Here is a 22,169-nt window from a genome sequence, read left to right as displayed (position 1 = left end):
ATGCAAGTGGTTACTATCGGGCCTGGCCAGGGAGGGCCGTTTCGGTCAGTGGTTTCCCTAACAACTTGGCCAGGATTGTCAAGATACAAGCCATTCCGAATGCAAGCACATGGGGGTGACAGTCTCCCAGGACCAGCTCTCTGCAGGCAGGTGGGATGGGGTAGGGCTGGAAGAACTCAGCCCAATGCGATGCAAGCTCTAAGTAAACTAAAAAGTGATTCTGATCATTGGTTTATGGCCCTGAGAGGGGCCGTTGAGCAGACCAAGCACACTTTTGGACCCTGTGGAGGTGGATGAGTAGTTGGTTGTGGGGCATCTGGCCATTTACGCAAGGACCCTCCGTGAAGGAGCCACGAGCCAGGTTTACGACAGGGCTGCAGTCCAGGAGCCACGTGAAGGAGCAGGGCCATGTCACTCGCAGCACCCAGTCACTGGCCCAACCAGGGTTCACCGAGTGCTCTTGCCGACTGAAAAAAAGTGCACAACCTCAAAGTTGAGAGTCATGTTTTATTCAGTGGACATTCTTAGGACTTGAAGCCCAGGAGACAGCATCTCAAATAACTCTGAGAAAACTCCTCCGAGGAGGTGAGGGCAGTCCAAAGGCATATAAGAGTTTTGCAACAAAGGGCAGGTAGTTGGAACATCAAAAGGTTATTGTTAAAGAAAATCAGACATCCCAAGTTAAGGCATTTAGCGCTTTTCTATGTATGGGAAGATGCAAGAGTCAGGGCTCATTGAAATCATTCCTTTGCTAGGCACCTCAGCTATCGGAGGCCAGTACCCTGTGCTTTCTCATCCTGAGTCTCCTCAATCTGCACCGTTGGGGGTGGCTGCAGTCTGATGACTGCTAGATGCTGGTCATCCCTTGTCTCCACCCTGAGTTCCCTCAGGGCTCATGGCTGTGACACCCTTTGTTTACTGATACGGCAGGCAGCATTCTTAGTCCACACTCTGCAGGCAGTGCGTTAGCTCTCTTGGGTTAACAGACCTTGGACAACCAGAGTCCCAGGTACCGTGCGGCTTTGCATAAATGGGCAAAACCCATCCTGAAGAAGAAATGCCTAAGTGAGACCCAGAGGGCGCGCACAGCAAGCAGGTCAGAGGAAGGAGGGGAGGGGGCTCACACGTGTGAAGAAGACTCAGAGGTAAGGAGGGGCAAGGTGCCTTCCCAGCACTGTGAGAAGTCCAGGGGGCCCCTCAGCCACTCCCTGGCAGAGACGGGCAGGCTTTCCACTGTGTCACTGTCTGCCTGGATCCCAAAAACAATGGGCGCCCAGGTCCACAAGCATGCGAAGCCGGGGGAGAGCGGGATCAGATCTGCTCCCTCTAGTGGCTGTGGAGAGAGATTGTGGGGGGTGAGGCTGGAGGCAGGGAGAGCCATGGGGACGCTGGTACTGTGCTCCAGGTGAGGAAGAAGGGTGGTCTGGATTAAGATAGCAGCAGTGGCGGTGAAAAGAAGTAAACAGGTCTGTGTTGGAGGAAGCGTGGACCAGACTTTGGCAACTGATTGGAATTGGGGACAGGTCTGTGTTGGAGGAAGCGTGGACCAGACTTTGGCAACTGATTGGAATTGGGGAGGAGGGAGAGAGGGGTGTCAGGCCTGACGGGCTGGTTTCTGACCTGAGCTAGGGGCGGTAAGTGGCAGACCCATTTCCCAAGGTGGGGAACCCAGGAGGAAGAACAGGTTGGGAGGGTTGGGCTGGGGGTAGGGAGTATGTCTGGTTGATGCAAAGGAGCCCAGCCAGAAGCTCATCTTAATACCAAGGCCGCTTGCCCATGGATGCTTGGGTGACTACAGGACTCTTGGTCCTCCAGGGATTGTCTCTGTGTCAGGATAGGCAGGCCTGGCAGAGGACCGCAGGGCACCGAGAGGAGCCAAAGGCAGGGGCTTGATGATACACCAGCCTCCTCGTGTCTCTGAGTCTGTTTGCTGTGGGGTGGAAGAGGTGATGGAGGTGGAGGTAGAAGAAGAGGGAGGCTGTGTGTCAGCGTGTGCATGTGTTTGGGGGTATGCAGCTGTGTGCCAGTGGCCGGCTGCAGTGGAGATCGAGCCAACCCTTCCCCGCCCGGTACGGCCCTGTCCCCACAGCTTCGAGCAGCTCTGCATCAACCTGGCTAACGAGCACCTGCAGCAGCTCTTCGTGCAGCACGTGTTCACCACGGAGCAGGAGGAGTACCGCGCCGAGTGCATCGCCTGGGACTACATCCACTACAATGACAACCTGCCCACCCTGGACCTGCTGGCCCTCAAGCCCTTGAGCATCATCTCCCTCCTGGATGAAGAGAGCCACTTCCCACAGGTGCGCCCTTGGGCCCGCCGCCCCTCGGGTGGAGACCCCCCGCGTGGGAAGCTCCAGGGCTGCTGGAACCTCTGCCGGGAGTTAGCAGACAAGCCTCAGCCTTCCAGCCTTCCTCTCCTTCAAGGCCTGCCTCCTGCAGGGAGGCACCTGACTCTACCCTCACTCCCGCTCCCCAGCGTGCATTATTTAGATTCAAGAACACACCCCAAGAGGGGGCTTGTTCAGCCTTGTGAGTCAAGGGCTGCAGAGGGTTCAAGACAAGGAAACACTTTCATTCTCACTTTGGGGGACTCTGCCTGTCCTTGGGGAGATGGATTCTCAAATGTCATCAGTAAGAGCTCTGATCTACAGAAGGGAGAAGCTCTGGTCCCTGGGCAGTTGTAGGGAAGGGTGGAGCAGGAGAGCTGGCGGTGAGGTTCGGCAGACCCAGTCTCTACCTCCCGCCACTGTCCTCGCTCTCCGCAACAAGCTGCCACCACCTGGGCATCTGTTTGCTGTCTGTAGAAAGGCCCTCAGTCATTCTGAACCCAGTTGTTCTGTCCCATGAGACCTGGGGGTGTGCCAGCTGACCTCCCAGTGGCTAGACTCTGGGACCTCAGCCCATAGGGTGTCCATTCTTCCAGGGGACAGACACCACCTTGCTGCAAAAACTGAAGAATGTCCATGCGAACAACAAGGCCTTCCTGCAGCCCAAGAACATCCACGATGCCCGATTTGGCATCGCCCACTTTGCCGGCGAGGTGTACTACCAGGCGGAAGGTGAGTGCATCTCCTCTCCACAGCTCCTTCCTTCTAAATCCCGAGCACTCCAGGGAGGCCAAGGAAAGAAAGCTTAGGGGACGGGGTCATTTTGCAGAACCAGCAATGGGACAGAGGGAATGGAATGGACCGGGCATGTTTGTTTGTGTTTTGTTTTGTGGGTAATAGTTCTATTGAGAGATAATTCACATACCATAGAATTCACCCATTTGAAGTCTACAGCTCAATGGTTTTTAGTATACTCACAGAATTATGCAGCTGTTGCCACAATTTTAAAACTTTTCCATCACCCCAAAAAGAAACTCCCATTAGCGTTCATTCCTCATTTCTCCCCAGCCCTAGGCAACCACTGATTGCTGTCTCTATGGATTTGCCTGTTTTGGACATTTCACATAAACGAAATCGTACACCATGTGGCCTTTGTGACTGGCTTCTTTCACTTGGCATAATGTTTTCATGGCTCTTCCACGTTGTAGCGAGAGTCCGTACTTTGTTTCTTTAAATTACAATATTCCGGGCTTCCCTGGTGGCGCAGTGGTTGAGAGTCCGCCTGCCAATGCAGGGGACGCGGGTTCGTGCCCCGGTCCGGGAAGATCCCACATGCTGCGGAGCGGCTGGGCCCGTGAGCCATGGCTGCTGAGCCTGCGCGTCCGGAGCCTGTGCTCCGCAACGGGAGAGGCCACAACAGTGAGAGGCCCGCGTACCACAAAAAAAAAAAAAAAAAAAAAAAAATTACAATAGTCCACCGTACGAATATGCCACACTTCGTTTATCCCTTCATCAATTAATGGATATTTCAGTTGTTTCCACTTTTTGGCTATTATGAATAATGCTGCTATTAACACTCATGTACAAAACTTTAAGTTTTCCTTTATTAAAATTTTTTTTTAAATTTTTTGGCCACGCCCCACATCTTGCAGGATCCTCGAACCCGGGCCCTCCACAGTGAAGGCACAGAGTCCTAACCACTGAGCTGCCAGGGAATTCCCCATGTACAGATTTTTTTGTGGACATATGTTTTCACTTCTTGGGAGTATATACCTAGGAGAGGAATTGCTGGGTCATATGGTAATCCTGTTTAACTTTTGGAGTAAGCACCAAACCGTTTTCCAAAGTGGCTGCACCATTTTACATTCCCATCAGCAATATATGAAGGTTCCAATTTCTCCAGCTCCCCAGGAGCACATGTTAATTGTCTTCTTTTTTATTGTAAGTACCTTAACAGATACAGAAGGTGCAAATATTTTCTCCTATTCTGCGGGATAGCTTTTCACTCTCTTGGTAGTGGAAGGGTATATGCTGAGATAAGGTCGGGCATGGTTTTGATTGGAGAAATAAAGGCCTGGGGTAGTCAACCTGCTGATGTGCTTAGAAAAATGGGAAAGGTGGCCAGAGAGAGCTGTGGTCAGGAAAACGCGGCAGACGGGCATAGTGTCACTGTGGGGCTCGTATGGAGAAATGAGGAGCTGCTCTGATCTGTTTAAAGGGAACCTCGGAGTCAGGGATGCTCCGAGCACTTTTCAGGCGGAGGGACAAGGCAGCAGGGGGGGGCTGATGTTTTTACATAGAGGAGGGGCAGTGTTAGGAGGTCAGGGGATTATTTCTGTTGGAAAAATGAGGAGATGAGGCTGCTCCTTCGTAGTTCCCACCTGATCCTGGCTTTGGGGCTCTTCCGAAAGGGACATACCAGAGTTAGTGGGACCCCAGAATCCCAGAATACAAAGACACTGAGTGCATCAACCTCCATGGGCTACTCAAGGCCAAGTTTTAGTTTTTGAAGTGACCTGAAACTTTCATGTATGCTAAGATTAAGGTAGCTTCTCTCTGAGTGCAAAATTTTATTCATGCTCTTTAAAGATGGGCCTGCTGGTTTTTCTTTCGGTGCCCTGCTGTGCTGACAACTTGAGCCCCATTTACTCTGTCTTTTGAGGGACTGAGCCCAGGGATGCCTTGACCCTCCCCGGACACTGAGAACACCTGGGGCTGAGAAGCTTTGCGTAAGCCTGGAGAGGCACAGGGTGCCACCAAGTGTCTGCCCGTCCCCACCTCCAGAAAGCAGCCTCCTGGCACAGCGTTGGGAGAGGGGCTTAGGTGGCCTTGGAGCCTCGCCTAGGCTCTCGCCACTCCCAGCTTGGTGAGAGCCGCATGGCCCCAGCTCCTGGTCCAGTCCCCTCCTCTCACAGCACCTGCTGGCAGCGGGAGAACCAGGCTTCCTTCTTCCAGCCTTGATGCGGCCTCCCTGCACCCCACACCAGGTTGTGTGGGGTTGGTTTTTTTTTTTTTTTTTGGTGTGCATACAATTCAGTTATAGTTTTGTTAAATTAATTGTTAAATGGCAGAGATACACAGATGAGCTTTATAGTATTTTGTTTGTTTGCTTTTTTTAAAAAAATAAATTTATTTATTTGTGGCTGTGTTAGGTCTTTGTTGCTGCACGCAGGCTTTCTCTAGTTGCGGCGAGCGGGGGGCTACTCTTCATTGCGGTGCGTGGGCTTCTCATTGCAGTGGTTTCTCTTGTTGCGGAGCACGGGCTCTAGCGTGCAGGCTTCAGTAGTTGTGGCATGCGGGCTCAGTAGTTGTGGCTCACGTCCTCTAGAGCGCAGGCTCTGTAGTTGTGGCGCATGGGCTTAGTTGCTACATGGCATGTGGATCTTCCCGGACAAGGTCTTGAACCCGTGTCCCCAACATTGGCAGGTAGATTCTTATCCACTGCACCACCAGGGAAGTCCTATGGTATTTTTGTAGTTCCTTAGTGCCACTTAGTATTTCAATATTGTATCAGCTTCTGATATCCTATAAATGTGAATTAGAGGGAATAAGAAAAGTCTTTCATCGGTTATCACTTTTAAATTCTGAACAAAATAGAGACCATACACTACTCAAATTCCTAAGAATTTAAGAATGCACCCCACTAAAATGTGGGGTGACTCAAAGCGTGAGGACAAGTCAGGGTCAGGCCCTTGCTGGTGAATCCCTCAGCAGGCCCCAGGTCCTCATCTAGCCTGGCTTCGAGAAGCAGCCTCTTCCAGTGCCTTCTCCCTGCGATTCTGTGCCCTGTCTCAGGTGGTCCGCTCACTCCCATGGCAGCAGGGGAGGGGTACTGTCTGCTCACCCCCAGACCCACGCCTCTGTTCGTTGGCCAGCACTGCCATAGCAAAGTTCCACAAATACGTACAGAAATGTATTTTCTCACAGTTCTGGAGGCCAGGGGTCCAAGACAAAAATGTCAGCAGGACCAGTTCCTTCTGATGTCTCTCTTCTGGCATCTTTGTCTCTGGGTCCTAATCTCTTCTTCTTATTCTTTTTTTAAAAATAAATTTATTTATTTTTATTTTTGGCTGTGTTGGGTCTAAGTTGCTGCTCACGGGCTTTCTCTAATTGCAGTGAGCAGGGGCTACTCTTTGTTGCGGTGCACGGGCTTTTCATTGCGGTGGCTTCTCTTGTTGCGGAGCACAGGCTCTAGGTGCACAGTCTTCAGTAGTTGTGGCACCCAGGCTCAGTAGTTGCGGCTCGCGGGCTCTAGAGCACAGGATCAGTAGTTGTGGTGCAGGGGCTTAGTTGCTCTGCCACATTTGAGACCTTCCCAGACCAGGGCTTGAACCCATGTCCCCTGCATTGGCAGGCGGATTCTTAACCACTGCGCCACCAGGGAAGTCCCTTATCTCCTCTTCTTATACGACACCAGTCAGACTGGATTAGGGCCCACTCTAACAGCCTCGTTTTATCTTAATTATCTTTTTAAGGCCCTTCTCTCCACATATAGTCACATTCTGAGGTACTGGAAGTTAGGGCTTCAACATATGGATTTTGAGGGGCAAACAGCTCAGCCCATACATTGCCTTCCCTGATTTCTGGAGACTCAGTCCTTAGGCTGGAGGGCCCCCGGCCCTAGAAAGTCCTTCCAAGGCCCCAAAGCAGGGCTGGTAGAGGAGCCCTGGGGTTCCCAGGCCCTCAGGGTCTCCTTAGTGAGTGACAGACATGCTTTGTTCTTAAACCTACTCTGTCCAAGCACACACATATGCTCACACGCATGTGCACACAATGCCTATGGGCACACATTCATTTCCAAGACCAGTGCAGTTTAAACTTATGATGAAGAGGGAAATAGGTCTCAGGACCTCATAATCAGCAAGTCACCCCCACCCCATCCTTGAAGCCAGGAAGCCAAATGGTGTTTAATTTCTTTCATTTCCCTGTTTTGGGCTTCCAGGAAAAGCATGGCAGCTACTGTCCCCACACTGGTTCCGCAGGGGCGTTTTGAAGTGGCCGCTCCTGCACAGACCGGCCAGCTGGGAAGGGTGGGCCTCCAGGTGGGAGTGCCCAGGTCTTCCTCTCCAGACTGCAAGCTGCCTGGACATGACCAGGTTGCCAGATTTTCAGGGATTATGAGGGGTGGGGAGGTTTCTGTACTTTCTCCTTTTCCTTCTCTTCTTCTTTTGGCTCCTTTATGTAAACACGCAGTTTTGCCTCGATCATACTTGCCCAGGGTCCCCAGAAATTCAGAGCCCTGATGAGAGCCTGCAGGCACTGCCCTCGGGGAGGTCTAAACTGTACATGGAATGGACACTCCGTCTGCTGTGCTGCTAGTGGGGTCCTGGGTGTGTGTGGCAGTGACAGCGGTCTCTGGGATTGCTGGGATGTTGAGGGGCGTGGACTCCTTCCTGCCCGTGGTCCACCCGGGAGCTGTGGCAGGTGGAGCAGATGGGCAGTCCTGAGACCACCCCTGAGCCGAGTGACAGGGTGGAAGGGAGCCCTAAGAAGGGCCTCTCACCCCACTTGTGGGACAGGAGAGCCTCCTGGAATCGATGATGCTTGAGCTGGCCTGAAGCACAAACCAGAGTTGGCCTGGGTGGGTTAGGAGGGAAGAGGGCCCCAGAGAGCTTGTGGAGGCTACAGGTCCCCCGGGAAGAGATGAAACCCCCTGGGGTGGGGTGCAGGCCCCAGAGAGAGAGGAGGAGGAGGAAGGCAGGCACTGGCAGCAGAGGGGCAGAGGAAAGGTACAGAGGGGTGATGGGCGATGTGCCCTCTCAGGAAGGTCCCTGGGGACAGAGGGGCCAGGCAGGCAGGGAGGGGCAGGAGGCGGGCAGGGTAATCAGGCAGAAGGAATTGGGGGCGGCTTGGATGGGGGCGGCAGTGGGGATGGGGGCTAGTGGGGGCCGTGGGATGGGGCCGTGGCCATGACACCGCCCGGCACCGGTCCCCGGTGATGGAGGCAGGCCTGGAGCGGGTGGCCTGCGGGACGCCTGTCCGCACGGCGCCCGCCCCTCGCTGGAGTCAGCAGCGGTGGCCGAGCTGGGTAGGGGACTCTGCTTCCCTGCAGGCTTCCTGGAGAAGAATCGGGACATGCTGAGCAAGGACATCCTCGCCCTGGTCCACTCCTCCGGGAACAAGTTCCTGCAGGAGATATTCGGGCTGGAGTCCTCGGAGCACAAGCGGGGCCGCGGGACCATCGTCCGGGTGACGGCGGGCAGCCAGCTCTTCAAGGTGGGCTCGGTGGCCCTGCCCAGCCCGGGGCCTGGGTTCTGGGGTCGGGGATTCTCAGGCAGGGGGCAGAGGTGACTGAAAACGGGGAGAGGGGCTTCAGGGGCAGCGGGCGGGGCGGGGGCGGGGGAACGGGGCTCTGCCTGCATCCCAGTGAGTGGTGGACTTGAGGGAGCCCACCGGCTTTAGGTGGTCTTGTTTCTTTCTACATCGGTCTCTGTGTGTCTTTTGTGTGGAGTGTGTGGTATGTGTTACGTGTGTGTGGTGTGTGTGTGTGTGTGGTGTGTGTGTGTGTGGTATGTGGTGTGTGTGTGTGGTGTGTGTGGTGTGTGTGTGTGTGGTGTGTGTGGTGTGTGTGTGGTATCTGGTGTGTGTGATCTGGTGTGTGTGTGTGGTGTGTGTGTGTGTGGTGTGTGTGGTGTGTGTGTGTGGTGTGTGTGTGGTATCTGGTGTGTGTGTGTGTGTGGTGTGTGTGGTATGTGTGGTTTGTGTGTATGTGTGTGGTATCTGGTGTGTGTGTGTGTGGTGTGTGTGGTGTGTGTGGTATCTGGTGTGTGTATTTGTGTGTGTGTGTGGTATCTGGTATGTGTGTGTGTGGTATGTGGTGTGTGTGTGTGGTATTTGGTGTGTGTGTGTGGTGTGTGTGAAGTGTGTGTGTGGCATGTGATATGTGGTGTGTGTGTGTGGTGTGGTGTGTGTGTGTGGTTTGTGTGTGTGTGTGGTATCTGGGGTGTGTGTGTGTGTGGTATTTGGTGTGTGTGTGTGGTGTGTGTGAAGTGTGTGTGTGGCATGTGATATGTGGTGTGTGTGTGTGGTGTGGTGTGTGTGTGTGGTTTGTGTGTGTGTGTGGTATGTGGGGTGTGTGTGTGTGTGGTATGTGGGGTGTGTGTGTGTGTGTGTGTGTGTGTGTGTGTGTGTGTGTTTGGTGTGGCGGCAGCAGCACTGAGGCTCCTGGCCAGGGAGGTGGGCAGCAGAGAGCCTCAGGTGCTCCTCAGAGCAGCCTAGGACATCCCAGCAGGGTGCGGGTCTGCCCACCCGCTAGCAGCCGTGCCTTCACCCCTTAACAGCGACTGTTCCAGAAAAGCCCTGTGAGTCACCTGACTAGGAGCTCCCCCACCCCCAGGCAGGGAGATGAGGCCGGCTCAGTGGCTCAGGAACTGTGGGTGCAGCAGAGGACACCCCCTGTCTCTCACCCCATGCCGCACAGTCAGCTCTGGCCACACTGAGGTGCCCTTGACCTCTCATCATCCCCACCCCCACCTCTACTCCTGAGGCTTTAGCGCCGAGGGCCCACAGCACGGCCACAAGCAGAGCCAGCCCAGGGGGGCACCAAGGAGCCGCGAGGCTGTGCAGGAATTGCCTAGGTCTGGAACCAGGTGGAGCCAGCCTGGACATCACAGCTGAGGCCGGAGCACAGCCTGGTCCTGGCCCTGTGGGGACACCAGAGCATGTCCCACAGCTTTCAGGGAACAGAATGACAGTGGAGGGAAATGCACATTCTTTTATAAACCAAGACAACAGGAAAATGCTGCCCATCGTCATTAGGCCTGCCAGTGATCGCATCCTGCTTTCAGAGGTGTTAAACGGTGAACTCGTGTCTCCAGACTGACGCAATTTGGCAGTACATACATTTGCTTAAGAACATTCGACCTTGGAAAGGTTTGATCAAGGAGTATTGTCCAAGGCCAGCATTGCACAAAAACACACACTACTCTTGGCCTGGGGCTTGGGCTCTTGTTTTCTCTTGCATCCATCATTTTAATACATGTATTTTTAAACTGTATACATTTACTATAATGCTTACAATGTACAGTATAAAACATTCAAAAAAAGCATATAAAACCGATACAAAAACTGAAAATGTAGAATGGTGAGGTAAAACAGTTGGGAGTTCTAACACTCGCTCCTCACCCTGGTGCATCATCCTGTATGCCCCACTTGGGGGCCCCCACCCCTAGACAGGAGGCTTGCCCTGTCTTACTTGGCTCTGGGTCCCCAGTGTCTAGCGGGGCACCTGCACACATAGGCACTTGGGGAACCCGTGCTAGATGAATGAATGAGCGATTGGATGAATGTAGCCCTGCCCACGTGCGGGACCTCGGCAGAAGGCCTCACTGTGCCATGGGTCAGCTGTGCCTCAGGGCCAAGCTCCCCAGCCCCCTACTTGTGCCCTGTGCTTTTGCCTGCAGTCTGCAGACTCCAGCAAGCGGCCCTCCACCTTGGCGGGCCAGTTCAAGCAGTCCTTGGACCAGCTGATGAAAATCCTGACCAACTGCCAGCCCTACTTCATCCGCTGCATCAAACCCAATGAGTACAAGAAGCCACTGGTAATGCGGGGAGGGAGAGGGCCTCTACTGGATGAGTCTGATGGCATCTGGGGTCATGTCACTCCCTGCAAGAGTGTCTGGGCAGCTTTAGAGCTATCTGCCCCCATCTTACAGATGGGGGTACTGAGGCAAGGTGACCAGTCTAGGCCATTCGAAGGTCTGTGACCTTCAGGGCTTTGGATCACCCGGACCTCAACTGTCTCAGCCCTGCCATTCGCCTGCCACTGGCCAGGTGTGTTGCTTCTCTGAGCCTCAGTTTTCTCTTCCGTAAATTCAGAATCTGCCTACCTGCAGGGGGCAGCAAGGATTGCACATGACGTTTTTGCCACATCTGCATAAGTAAACCACACTCCATAAGGGGCAGCAACCAGTACTGTGATTTTAGAGACTGACACCAACTGCTGGTCACCAAGACCTGAGGCCATGCAGCCCTTGGAAGGCGGCTTTATTTGCTTATGTGTGGGGTGGGGTGGGAGCCTGCTGCCTGCCCAGCCCCTGACCCGTGGGCTTGGGAATCCCACCCAGAGGCTGCAAATACAGGATTCCAGAAACCGGGAGATGTCATCTGAGAGGAGATAACATGATTCAAAAAAAAAAAATCTTATAAGAGAAAAGAAATAATATTACATTAAATGAAGTGCCTTCCTTAAAGACACAATGCACAGATGTTAGAGAGTAACTGTGCTCCCAGAGGTCCTCTATCCACGCCCACAGGTGGCGGCCTGAGGATCATTCTCAGGTCTTGTGGGTGCCCCTGGCTGAGACATTTCTGGGAGTTGGTAGCTGCTATGCGGGTATAGGGGAACCCAGGCTGAGGGGCCAGGAAGGCTCAAGGTAGGAACCCTGGCTCTGCCACTCAGGAGCATGGCCCTGAGCCTCAGGCAGCTTGTCTTTAAGTTGGAGCTAAGTACCGCACCAAGTAGAGCTGTTGTAAAGATTAAAGGAGAAGCACCGGGCCCACTGGAAATAATAAATGGGAGCTAAGGAGTTGCCCAAAACTAACTACTGTGCGGCCCTAGGTGCCACAGGCAGTTGCCTCTGTGGCCCTCCGTGTTTCCAGGTGCTGGTGGGCTTGCCAGATTGGAGGGCTTCCCCCTAGTCCCCAGACACCTGGTTGGAGGTGGAGGGGGGCTCTCAAGGGTCCCAGGCATGCAGAGTCTTGGGGCCATGGCTGAGACCCCATACCCCTGTGCAAAGCATCGTGGACAAGTTCCTCTCCAAATACCCATCTCTGGAGGATGGAGAGACTAAGTTGACTAGAATATTTTCTGACTCAAAGTAGGAAAGGTACTTATTCCTTCCACTAGCGTGTGAGAGGCACGATGGAGCCCCAGCCGGAAGGACTGCAGGGGCACCAGTCACCCCAACACCGGCAAGGCCAGAAGGAAGCCGTGTTCTTTGGCATCATTGTTTGGGGGCACTTCAAAAAATTTTAAACGTGGCATATGCAAAAACACTTTGATATTCCTCATACTTTGCATATTCTGAAAATGCGGGAAGTATTTGGTGTTCTTGTGGATGTCCCAGTTCGTATGTTACCGACTTTTTATCTCCTTGGAAAACACTTCCAGGACTTTTCAGTGACTTCAACCAAATATCTCCCTTCAAAACAGAACGTTCATGAAACCAAGCGTTTGCTTCGTTCTCCTGCATTTGGTGGACAGCCGAAGGGTTGGTGGCAGGGAGGTCGGGAAGGGGGCGGCCCGCGCCATCAGCCCCTCTCCTCCGCGCCCGCAGCTCTTCAACCGGGAGCTGTGCCTCTGGCAGCTGCGCTACTCGGGCATGATGGAGACGGTGCACATCCGCAAGTCCGGATTCCCCATCCGCTACTCGTTCGAGGAGTTCTCGCAGAGGTTCCTCATCCTGCTGCCCAGCGCCGTGCGCACGGAGGTGTGCGTCCCCGCAGCCCGGCCCACGGGCCCCGAGAGGCGGTGTGCGCCTCCACAGAACCCAGCCGCCTCTGGGCGCCCACACGGCCCCCGTTCCAAGCGGGCTGCCCACCTGGTGCCCAGGGCCCCTCCCTGGACTCCAAGCTTTGAAATGACCCCCGTTCCTGCTTCCCTTCTCTGGACGAGGCTAGCGGCTGAATATGTTCCTTCTAGGAGCATCCGCGGTTAAAAGCAAACACTCTCTTTTACGTGGCAGAATGTCACGGAGACGATAAGTGGCCAGGGAGCAAGACACTTCCTGCTTCCTAGGCTTCCCCGAACACTCAGCCATCCTGAAGTTTGGGCTGCCCACGTCCAACGGCCACACTGAGGCCCCAGGCCCTGCAAGGTGTGGTGGCCTCATGGTGCCCTGGGCCCCACCCTTGATCCAGGGTGCCCAGTGCCTGTGCCCTGGCCCAGGAGCCCCTGACGGCGACACCTGTGGGGGCAGAGGCCCCCGAGGAGGGACCTCGGGCTCCGGCGTGACTCCACAGAGCCACTTCTGTTTCTCTTTGGCAGCTTCGGGGCAAGTTTCGCCAGATGAGCCTGCGCATCACCGAAAGGTGGCTGGGCACAGACAAAGACTGGAAAGTGGGAAAGACCAAAATTTTCCTGAAGGTGAGACCCTGAACGCGCTGGTCCTCAGCCTCCCGAAGCCTGTGTGACTGGTCTGGTGCCCGTGGGCTCCTGTGCCGTGCGCGGCCCCTGCCCTCAAGAAAGCCCCGCTAGGGGGGAAGGGAGGCAGGGGGTCACGGGGAGAGCCGGCCCGTGAAAGCCCGGGGGCTTCTCAGAGGAGGACATTTAGGGCAAGGCCTGAGGAGGAGGAGGAGGGGCTGCCTGCAAGCCACCGCAGGAGACCAAGAAGATGCTGAGGGAGGTCTCCCACTGTCCAGGGAACAGCCCTTCAGGCCCGGGGCCGCAGTCTGCAGTCAGACCTGGGGAAGCCCCGCCCCTGCCTCCCTGGAGAGGTGGGGCTTCAGGCAGGAGGCAGTGTGCCCCCTCCCCCCATGACAGCTCCTTGGGCCGCAAGCAGCACCATCTCCCACCTCCCTCTCCATCAACTCACAGGGAGGCTCAAGGTCACGCAGAGGCAACCTCCCGCCCTTGAGGCTGGCCTTCTGGCCTTCGGGCCCTCCAGGATGGCGAACTGGGTCAGAGAGCCACAGGGAGAGAACCTCCGTGTCTCCTAGCCTCACACGCCTTGGGCAGGTCAGCAGGGCTAGAAAGAGGAGGAGGAAGAGAAGATCAGGGCTAGAACCAGGGCTCTGCCAGCCCGCCCCACACCCCACCTCGTCCCCACTGCCCTTCCGGAGCCCTCCACTCTCTCCTCTTCCCCCGTAGAGCTTGCCCAAACGTCCTTGTCTGTCCTCCCAGCACCAGGTCTCCAGTGGGTCTGTCCGTCTGTCCACGCATCAGTCAGGTCTGCCTGTGCTGGGACTCTGGGGCTTGACAGGAAGGAAGAAGCAGAGGGGCTTCAGACTCCACTGGGGAGGTGCGGCTGGCAGAGAGAAGAGGTCTGGGGAGTCCCAGGGCCGCTGCCCAGGAGGGTGTGGTATGGAGAGTGGGGTCAGCGTGGGTGGATGGCCAAGGAGGGGAGGAGAGTGCCCGTGCCCCCTCCCTCCCCCTCCCTGGCTGCTCCATGAGGCCACAGTCAGGGGTCCAGTCCATCTCTGTGTCCCCAGGGCCCACCCAGGCACACGGAGAGACCCAGGGCTTGCTTGGTGCAAGACTGATGGGGGCAGGAAGGGCCACCAAGCCCCTGGTCTCTGTTCATCACTTACCAAAGGGCTGTGCTGCTCTCTACTCTGCAAAGACAGTCCCTTCCTTCCGCGCCTGGGATCCAGGGGGAGCAGGGAGGTGAGCCAGGGAAAGTCACCACTCAGGGATGAATGCGGCTCATCACCTCACACTATGAATTCTATGCAGAGGCTAGAATTCATGTTTCTATGGAAACAAGCATGCACCTGTATTACAGCTGAATGAGCGTTGCGCGTAAATTTGGGGAAATAAAATACAGCTTTGGGGAAATCTTTCCCCACCTCTTGGGTTCTCCAGAGCAGAAGTGAAATTTCCCAGATCGAATTAACAAGAAGAAAGAGCTAAAACGGGAAGTTCTTGGATTGGGGCTGGGGATGTAGCTGCAGTTCTCTGCTCTGAGCCACATTGGTGGCAACATGAGGGCCCCTGCCCCTGCCCCCCCTCCTAGGAGCAGTGTGGGAAGAGTCTGAGAGACCCTGACTTCTGGCTGCAGGTGGGTGAGTAGGGGTGAGGCAGGGCAGCTGCATGATGAGATCTCTCCCATCCCAGGAAAACCACGAAACCCTGCTGGCGGTACAGAGGAGCCAGGCCCTGGACAAGGCTGCAGTCAGCATCCAGAGAGTCCTGCAGGGCTACAGATACAGGTGCCTGCCCTGCCCCCTCCCAGCCCACACACTCGCCTGCCACGTACCCTGGGCAGGCCTGTACCCCCCAAGGGCCACATGTTCCCACTGGTCCCCCTCTCAGGGTAACCGAGGCAGAAGCACTGTCAGGACCTCCCGACCAGGGACACTGCAGCCTGTGTTGGCCAGAGAATCCTAATACACTATTTGAATCTTTGGGGTGGAGGGCAAACTCCACCACGGAAGCCAGAGCCAAATGAAGCGTCAGCCCTGGTTTCGAATATATCTCAGTGTTCTCTTTCAGTTGTCTTAGAGAATGTATGGGTTTGGTTTTATGAGGTGGCTGGTTTTGGAGGGAAGAAAAGAACTGTCTTTGACTCGGTTCCCTGGTCAGTAAGAAGATAACGCTTGAATTTCAGTGCAGGTTCAGTAAATCAGCCATATTACCGCCTCCCTCCCCCTCACCACGTCCAGGGGGCTCAGCAGGCCCCATGGTGCCATTCCCTGCTGTCCTGTCGGCCCCGTTGCCAACCATAGGAAGACCTGGAAACCCAGATAGGACAAAATGCAAGAAAGTGTCTGAGCCACGGGGATAGTGGCCATGGGCACCAGCAAGCAGGGTCATGAGGCGGGGAGGTGTGGCTTAGAAGGCCATACAGGTTCAGGATTCCCCAGTGGTCTCCACTGCCATTGTTGGGGGTGGGCTCATTACTATCCATCAAGGATGACTTCCTGCACAACCCAGGTGAGGGTGGACATCTAGGCTTCCACTGGGCATCTTCTGGTGTAGGTGGGGGAACCACAGTTGTTTACAGGGTGTTTCACTGAAGTAGACTTGGTTATTATCTAAAAGTTTTCTGTCTTGCTAAACTGCCCCTTTCTTGATCCTTTTGGTAGAGAGAGAAGGCTTTTCCTGGGGTCTTTCTGGTCTGTGCCCATTGTCATTTCTGGATTGCCTACTTCTTCAGCTCCTAGTCTGGGGTGTGTGAGGAAAAAGGAAATCCAGAGAAGTTACCACTGTGTCTGAGATCCTTAGCTGGTCTTCCTTCTTCTCTCCATCTTTCAGAGTCTTCTTAATGTTTGTTTTATGTATAATGTCTAGGGATTTTTCGTTGTAGTTAGCAGGAGGAGTAAGGGAAAGTATGTCTACTCCATCTTCCCAGAAGTGATCACCATTGGTAATTAACGGTGTTCTTGCTGTTCTGGCCAATGCAATTAGACAAGAAATTTAAAGAAAATATAGAAATCAGGGTTTTTCAATTTCAACACTATTGACATTTTGCTTGGATAACTTTTTGTTATAGGGGACTGTCCTGGGTATTGCAGGATGTTTAGCAGCATCTGAACTCTACTCACTAGATGCCAATAGCATCCTCCTCCCCAACCCCCGGTCATAGCAACCAAAAATGTGTCTGGACATTGCCAAATGTGCCTGGGGTCAGAATCACCCCCAGTTGAGAACCACTGATATAAATATTAGAAAGGAGACAAATTATCTTTATTTTTAGATAACTCAGTTGTTTTCTTTGGTCTTATATTAGAATCATCATGTGAGTGTGTGTGTGTGTGTGTGTGTGTGTGTATGTACATGCACCAAAAAATATTGAATAGATAGATATACAGATATATATTGTCCACCCATCAACAAAGATTCTGACTTAATTGGACTGGACGGCACCCAGGCATCAATAAATATTGAAGTTCTCCAGATGATTTTTTTCTTGTTCTTTTATGTTTGTTTGTTTTGGTTTTTGGTTTTTGTCCCCCAGTTTTATTGAGATATAATTGACTTACAGTACTGTACAAGTTTAAGGTGTACCACATAATGATTTGACTTATACATATCATGAAACGGTTACCACAATAAGTTTAGTGAACATCCACCATCTCATATAGATGCAAAAACAAAAGAAAACGGTTTTTTTTCCTTGTGATGGAAATCCTTTTTAAGGTTTACTCTTTTAATAACTTTTATATATACCATAGAGCAGTGCTAACTATAGTCATCATGTTGTACATTACATCCCTAGTACTTAATCTTATAACTGGAAGTTACACCTTCATCCAATTCCCCCTCCCTCAACTCCCCAAAGATGATTTTTAATATGATTGAGATCTACTGTCCTAAACCTAAGAAAATACCCTGAAAAATTATTAGAAGTGATAAGAAAACTCAGTTAAGTGTGGGAGAAAAGGTACATCCATATGCACCTCTGACTCCCCAGAGGCGAGGTTTCAGGTTACCTCCTAGTTTTCAGCCCTTGTTTCTCCGTGTGGAGGGAGCAGTCTGATGGAGCTTGCCAGGCTTCCTGGGTCTGGGGGCAGCCCTCTGCTTTGACCTGCCCCCAGAGAGGAGCTCTGGCCCTGAGACTTTCTGACCTGATTTCTGGTAAACCCCTGGGCTAGTGGCCAGAGCAGGGGGCAGAGTCTGACAACAAATAAAAAGTTGGAAATGGGTTTTATCCCTTCAGAGATCTTTGGGGGGAATGAGGAAATTTTTTCTCCTCACTCTAAAAACTGGACTGTCCTCGGGAATTCCCTGGAGGTCCAGTGGTTAGGACTCCTTGCTTCCACTTCAGGGGGCACAGATTCGATCCCTGGTTGGGGAACTAAGATCCCGCAAGCTGCGTGGCGTGGCCAAAAAAAATAAAGAAAAGGAAAAGAAAAAAGATAAATTTAAATAGATTAATTAATTAATTAAAACTGAACTGTCCTCAGTCACAAATTTAGTTGTTGGCCGTAGATTTTAAGTCCCTAACCTGTCTGTCTTTCAGCCTATAATACCTTCTGGAAAAGAAATATTGTATGCATTCATTTCCCCCAACATTTCATCATCTCTCTTCCTTCAAAATCAGTTTTTCCCCCCAAAGGCTTTAAAATGTCTGTGGTTGTTACCACTGACTTGCATTTCCGCTTCTAGGAAGGCGTTCCTAAGGCAGAGGCGGGCAGCTGTGACCCTCCAGGCCTGGTGGAGAGGCTGCTACAGCCGGAGGAACTTCAAGCTGGTAAGAGACTCACGTGGGAGGCAGAGCCTGCAGGAGCAGCCGTCCAATTAGAAACAAATGTTGACGTTTGTTTATGACTGTGAGAGCTGGGGCAGGAAGCATCACATCAGCCACAGGCATGATGCAGACCTCAACACCCCACACCCTCTTCTTAGCATAGTGTCAGGTCACACGATTTGCAGGTTTCAAAGCGTTCTCCTGCAGAATTTGGGGCATCTCCAGAGCTAGAATGAGATGTCCTACTCTGAAATTAGATGGTGTTTTTTTTTTCCCCAATTTCCAGGCAACAAAATAAGTTAATGGATTGATGATTTTCTGTTTCAAGCATTTTTTTCTAATTTTTTCCTTGACCACAGTCACTGCTAATGAGTGTCTGTGCAACAAACAAAGCAGAGCAACCTTTAACCGTGTCCGGTGGGGCCTGTTTGACTGCTTGCCTTGGTCATGGCTGCGACTGTGGTTGTAACATGCAGTGGTCACGTCAGCAAAACTGACCCAGACCTGTCCGCATTCCGTGCTCACAAGGGCACATTGGCAGCTGACGTGGACGGAAAGGCTACTGGGGACCTGTTGCTCCGTGTGCATCATTTTATTTATTATTAAGCCAACGCTGTATGTCAAGGAACCGAGGCATAGAGAAATCAAGTCATTTCCCCAAGAGCACGCAATCGGTAAGCAGCAGAGCTGGAGTTTGGATGCATATCTGTGTGACTTCCAAACCTGTAAGATGAAGCATGACCCTTCACACCTGGCAACCGTTAGGTTGGTCTTTCAGAAGCCAACAGGAGCCATCCCAGAGGCTTAGGGACTGCTGTGGCTTATGTTTGCAGCATAGAAACAGGTACTCATAGTTTATTATTTCCTCTTTATTTTCAAGATCCCTGAGGGATTAGCTTGATGGAGCCGGCCATAGGCCTCCACAGAGGTACTCTAGCTCCACACAAGCTGGCTGGACTTGGCTGCAGGTGTAGAAAGCAAGGCCTCTGGAATCGTATCACGCATGTGACACCCAAACCAGTTCTCTGTTAATGGCAGAACTACCAGGAAACTACTTAATTATTTACGCCATTTAAAAAGACTTCCTTAGCACTAATTTCATGCCAGGCTCTGTTCTAACTGCTTTACACGTAGAAGTCATTTAATATGCTCGTATTCACAGGCAAGTAAAATTTTAGCACTAGCGCTTTGCTGTAAAGCAGGTAACTGTCAAGCTAATTTGTGAGGACACCTTGCCCCTTGCTCTCTGTCCCTTCGGGAAGGCCTTTCTCTGCTCTGTGCCCTGCTGGGCCCAAGCCTCTCTGTGAGTGCCCGTCCTTCTTGCCTCTGCAGGTCCTCCTGGGTTTTGAGCGTCTGCAGGCCATTGCCCGGAGCCACCTGCTGGCAAAGCAGTACCAGGCCATGCGGCAGAGGATGGTCCAGCTGCAGGCCCTCTGCAGGGGCTACCTGGTGCGCCAGCAGGTCCAGGCCAAGAGGAGGGCAGTGGTGGTCATCCAGGCGTACGCCAGGGGCATAGCTGTCCGGCGGAACTTCCGGCGGCAGAAAGCCAATGTAGGTGGGCACTGCCCTCTCGGGCAGGTGGGAGATGGCTGGGCCCAGGTGAGGGAGGGTAGGCAGGAGGAGTGAGCAACGACATAGGGCTCTCACCAGACACTCCTGCCCCCTCCAGGTCCCGAAATACCAAGAAATACCAAGAGGAGCCTTTAAGAGAGGCCAAGCAAGAGAGGCAGGAGGGCAGGGAGCAGGGGAGTGGCGCCGAGATGCATATCCATCCGTTTTGAAATTTCACCCTTGCGTGATTCCGTTTCCTCCATCCGGAGAGCACCTGAGACTCCACCTCACTCCTCAGAACTTGTTCATTTGGCAATGCTGATAAGGAAGAGGGCCTAGGATTAAGTCTGCCCCTGCTCCGTAGATGAAAATGGGTCCACGGAGCACAGTGCTAGTACAGTGGCCAGAGCAAGAAAGAGTGCAGAGCCCCAGACATGTCAGCAGCGTGTTCCTGCGCCCACATGGCCCCAGACGGGCCCTCCCGAGGGCCCTCTCCCAGGGGAGCCTTGGTGCTCTTTGTGAAGGGACCAGGTGGGCCTGAGTGGGTTTTGCAGCTAGGTTCTGGGGGTCTTCGGGCTTTGGCGTGGTAACCTATGAGGGCAAGCAAGCATCTCCCCTCTCTGGACCTTTAATTATCCGTTGGGAAAGGAGATGCCCAGGCTGGTTGATCTCCAGTCCCTCTCACTTTTAAAACCTAGGATTTCAGAGGGAAATGTATTGATTTGGACAAATATGGCAGGAGGAGGTTTATTTGGCTTCCGCGAGGGGCTTGCCCCAGCCAGGCCTGTGGTAACCATGGCCCCCGGGGGTGTCTGTGCAGGGGCCTCTGGTCATCCCCGCTGAAGAGCAGAAAAGTCCAAGCGCTGTCCCCAGCAGGAAGCGTAAGTCCATCTACGACACTGTCACCGACACGGAGATGGTGGAACAGGTGTTCGGCTTCCTGCCTTCGATGATGGGCGGGCAGGAGGGCCAGGCCACGCCGTGTGTCGAGGTAAGATAGGCCCTGCCGACCGAGCAGCGAGGGGGGGCTCTGTCTAGGGGCCAACCTCTAGGCTTTACTGAAAAGCCAAGACTCAGCTCGGGGAGCCGATGGAGTAGGTAGGTGTTGAAGTGAGTTCTGCGGTCCTGGGTGAAGATGCAGAGAAAAGAGGAGCGAGGGTCTCTGTGGTCAAACCCTTTCAAGTTGAGCAGGTTTCTTACCTGCAAGGCTTCTTAGCGCCTTTACTGTGCGAATGTCATTGGGCTTTCAATCGGGCAGCGGGCAGCGTTTCCTGCGCGCGTCTGGCGCCTGTCACAGAGCACCTCGGTGGCTGCTGCTCTGCAGTATGTGACCTGGGGAGCCGAGGTAGAAAAAGCACGGCAGGAGGCCGTGTCTGATGTGAGGGGGAGGAGGGGGCAGGAGAGGGCAGCTCCGGGGCTGTCCGGTTGACTTGTTGACTCGCATCGCATCCTGCTCTGGACCAGTGACCTAGGCGCCCCCCAAGGTGCTCGTGCCTCCCCCTCCCCCCGCCCAGGCTCCCCCCACACAAATCATCTGTGCAGTGCGGACCACCCAGCCCCCCTCCACTGGAGGAGCACTTGACAGAGCAAGCAGGAGGCAGGCAGGGAGTGGGGGGTGTCTGGAGAGCCCAGGTCTGCAGGCAGAGGGTGCCAGGTACCTGGGCCTTTCGCACCGAGGCCCGCCCAGCACCCAGCAGCCCAGCAGGGGCCCACCAGGGTGAGGGTTGGGGAGGTCCCCAACACAAGGGACAGTGGATAATTCTGCACCCCATCAATAACCAGACAGACCCTTCTTGGGGCTCCCTGGCCCCCAAAGATGCACACGCTGCCAGGTCACGCCTGAAAGGACAGCAGACCCTTGTCCCTCTCTCTCACGGGCACCCAGGATCTGGAAGAGAGGACCCAGAAGCTACCCGAGGTTGACCTGGACATGGTCCCCATGCTGGAGGAGCCCGAGGAGGACGCAGACGGCCTGGCCGAGTACACCTTCCCCAAGTTCGCCGTGACCTACTTTCAGAAATCAGCCAGCCACACACACATCCGGCGGCCCCTCCGATACCCTCTGCTTTACCACGAGGAGGACGCCGACTGCTCGGTACCTGGTTCTCTGGTTTCTAGTGGCTCAGGCCTCCCCCTGGTTCAGCGGGAACCAGGAACGGGCGGGACCCAGAGTGGAGCTGGGTTCCAGCCGGCACTCTGTCCCCGTCTCCCCAGGCCGCCCTGGCTGTGTGGGGCATCATCCTGAGGTTCATGGGTGACATCCCGGAGCCAGTGCTCTTTGCCAGGAACACCCCGCGTGGTGGCTCGGTGATGCGGCAGATCCATGACGCCCTGGGCAGGGAGAGCAGTGCCCAACCTCCGGCACACAGCGGATCCGCACAGGTGCGCAGCGGGCAGGGGCACAAAGGGCACACGCCCTTCCGGTGTCCCCAGGCCCCGG

At 54.0% G+C, this 22,169-nt stretch overlaps 1 protein-coding gene across 2 annotated transcripts in view; it reads left to right on the top strand.

Moving 5' to 3' along the window:
• MYO7B (myosin VIIB) overlaps positions 1–22,169 on the top strand; it is a 77,989-nt gene that overhangs the window by 28,161 nt on the left and 27,659 nt on the right. For both annotated transcript variants that reach the window (XM_059052592.2, XM_059052591.2), the window contains exons 12-23: positions 2,090–2,300; positions 2,924–3,059; positions 8,380–8,543; positions 10,730–10,867; positions 12,605–12,757; positions 13,315–13,413; positions 15,103–15,197; positions 18,097–18,181; positions 19,511–19,729; positions 20,550–20,720; positions 21,615–21,824; positions 21,944–22,111. In XM_059052592.2, coding sequence (XP_058908575.1) covers positions 2,090–2,300; positions 2,924–3,059; positions 8,380–8,543; positions 10,730–10,867; positions 12,605–12,757; positions 13,315–13,413; positions 15,103–15,197; positions 18,097–18,181; positions 19,511–19,729; positions 20,550–20,720; positions 21,615–21,824; positions 21,944–22,111 — 1,849 coding nt within the window. The remainder of the gene's footprint in view (positions 1–2,089; positions 2,301–2,923; positions 3,060–8,379; positions 8,544–10,729; positions 10,868–12,604; positions 12,758–13,314; positions 13,414–15,102; positions 15,198–18,096; positions 18,182–19,510; positions 19,730–20,549; positions 20,721–21,614; positions 21,825–21,943; positions 22,112–22,169) is intronic.

This window comes from Kogia breviceps, chromosome 2 (genome assembly GCF_026419965.1).
Source record: "Kogia breviceps isolate mKogBre1 chromosome 2, mKogBre1 haplotype 1, whole genome shotgun sequence".
Lineage (NCBI taxonomy): Eukaryota > Metazoa > Chordata > Mammalia > Artiodactyla > Physeteridae > Kogia > Kogia breviceps.
Note: the sequence above shows the minus strand (reverse complement) of the source record. Positions and strands in the feature narration are given on the sequence as shown.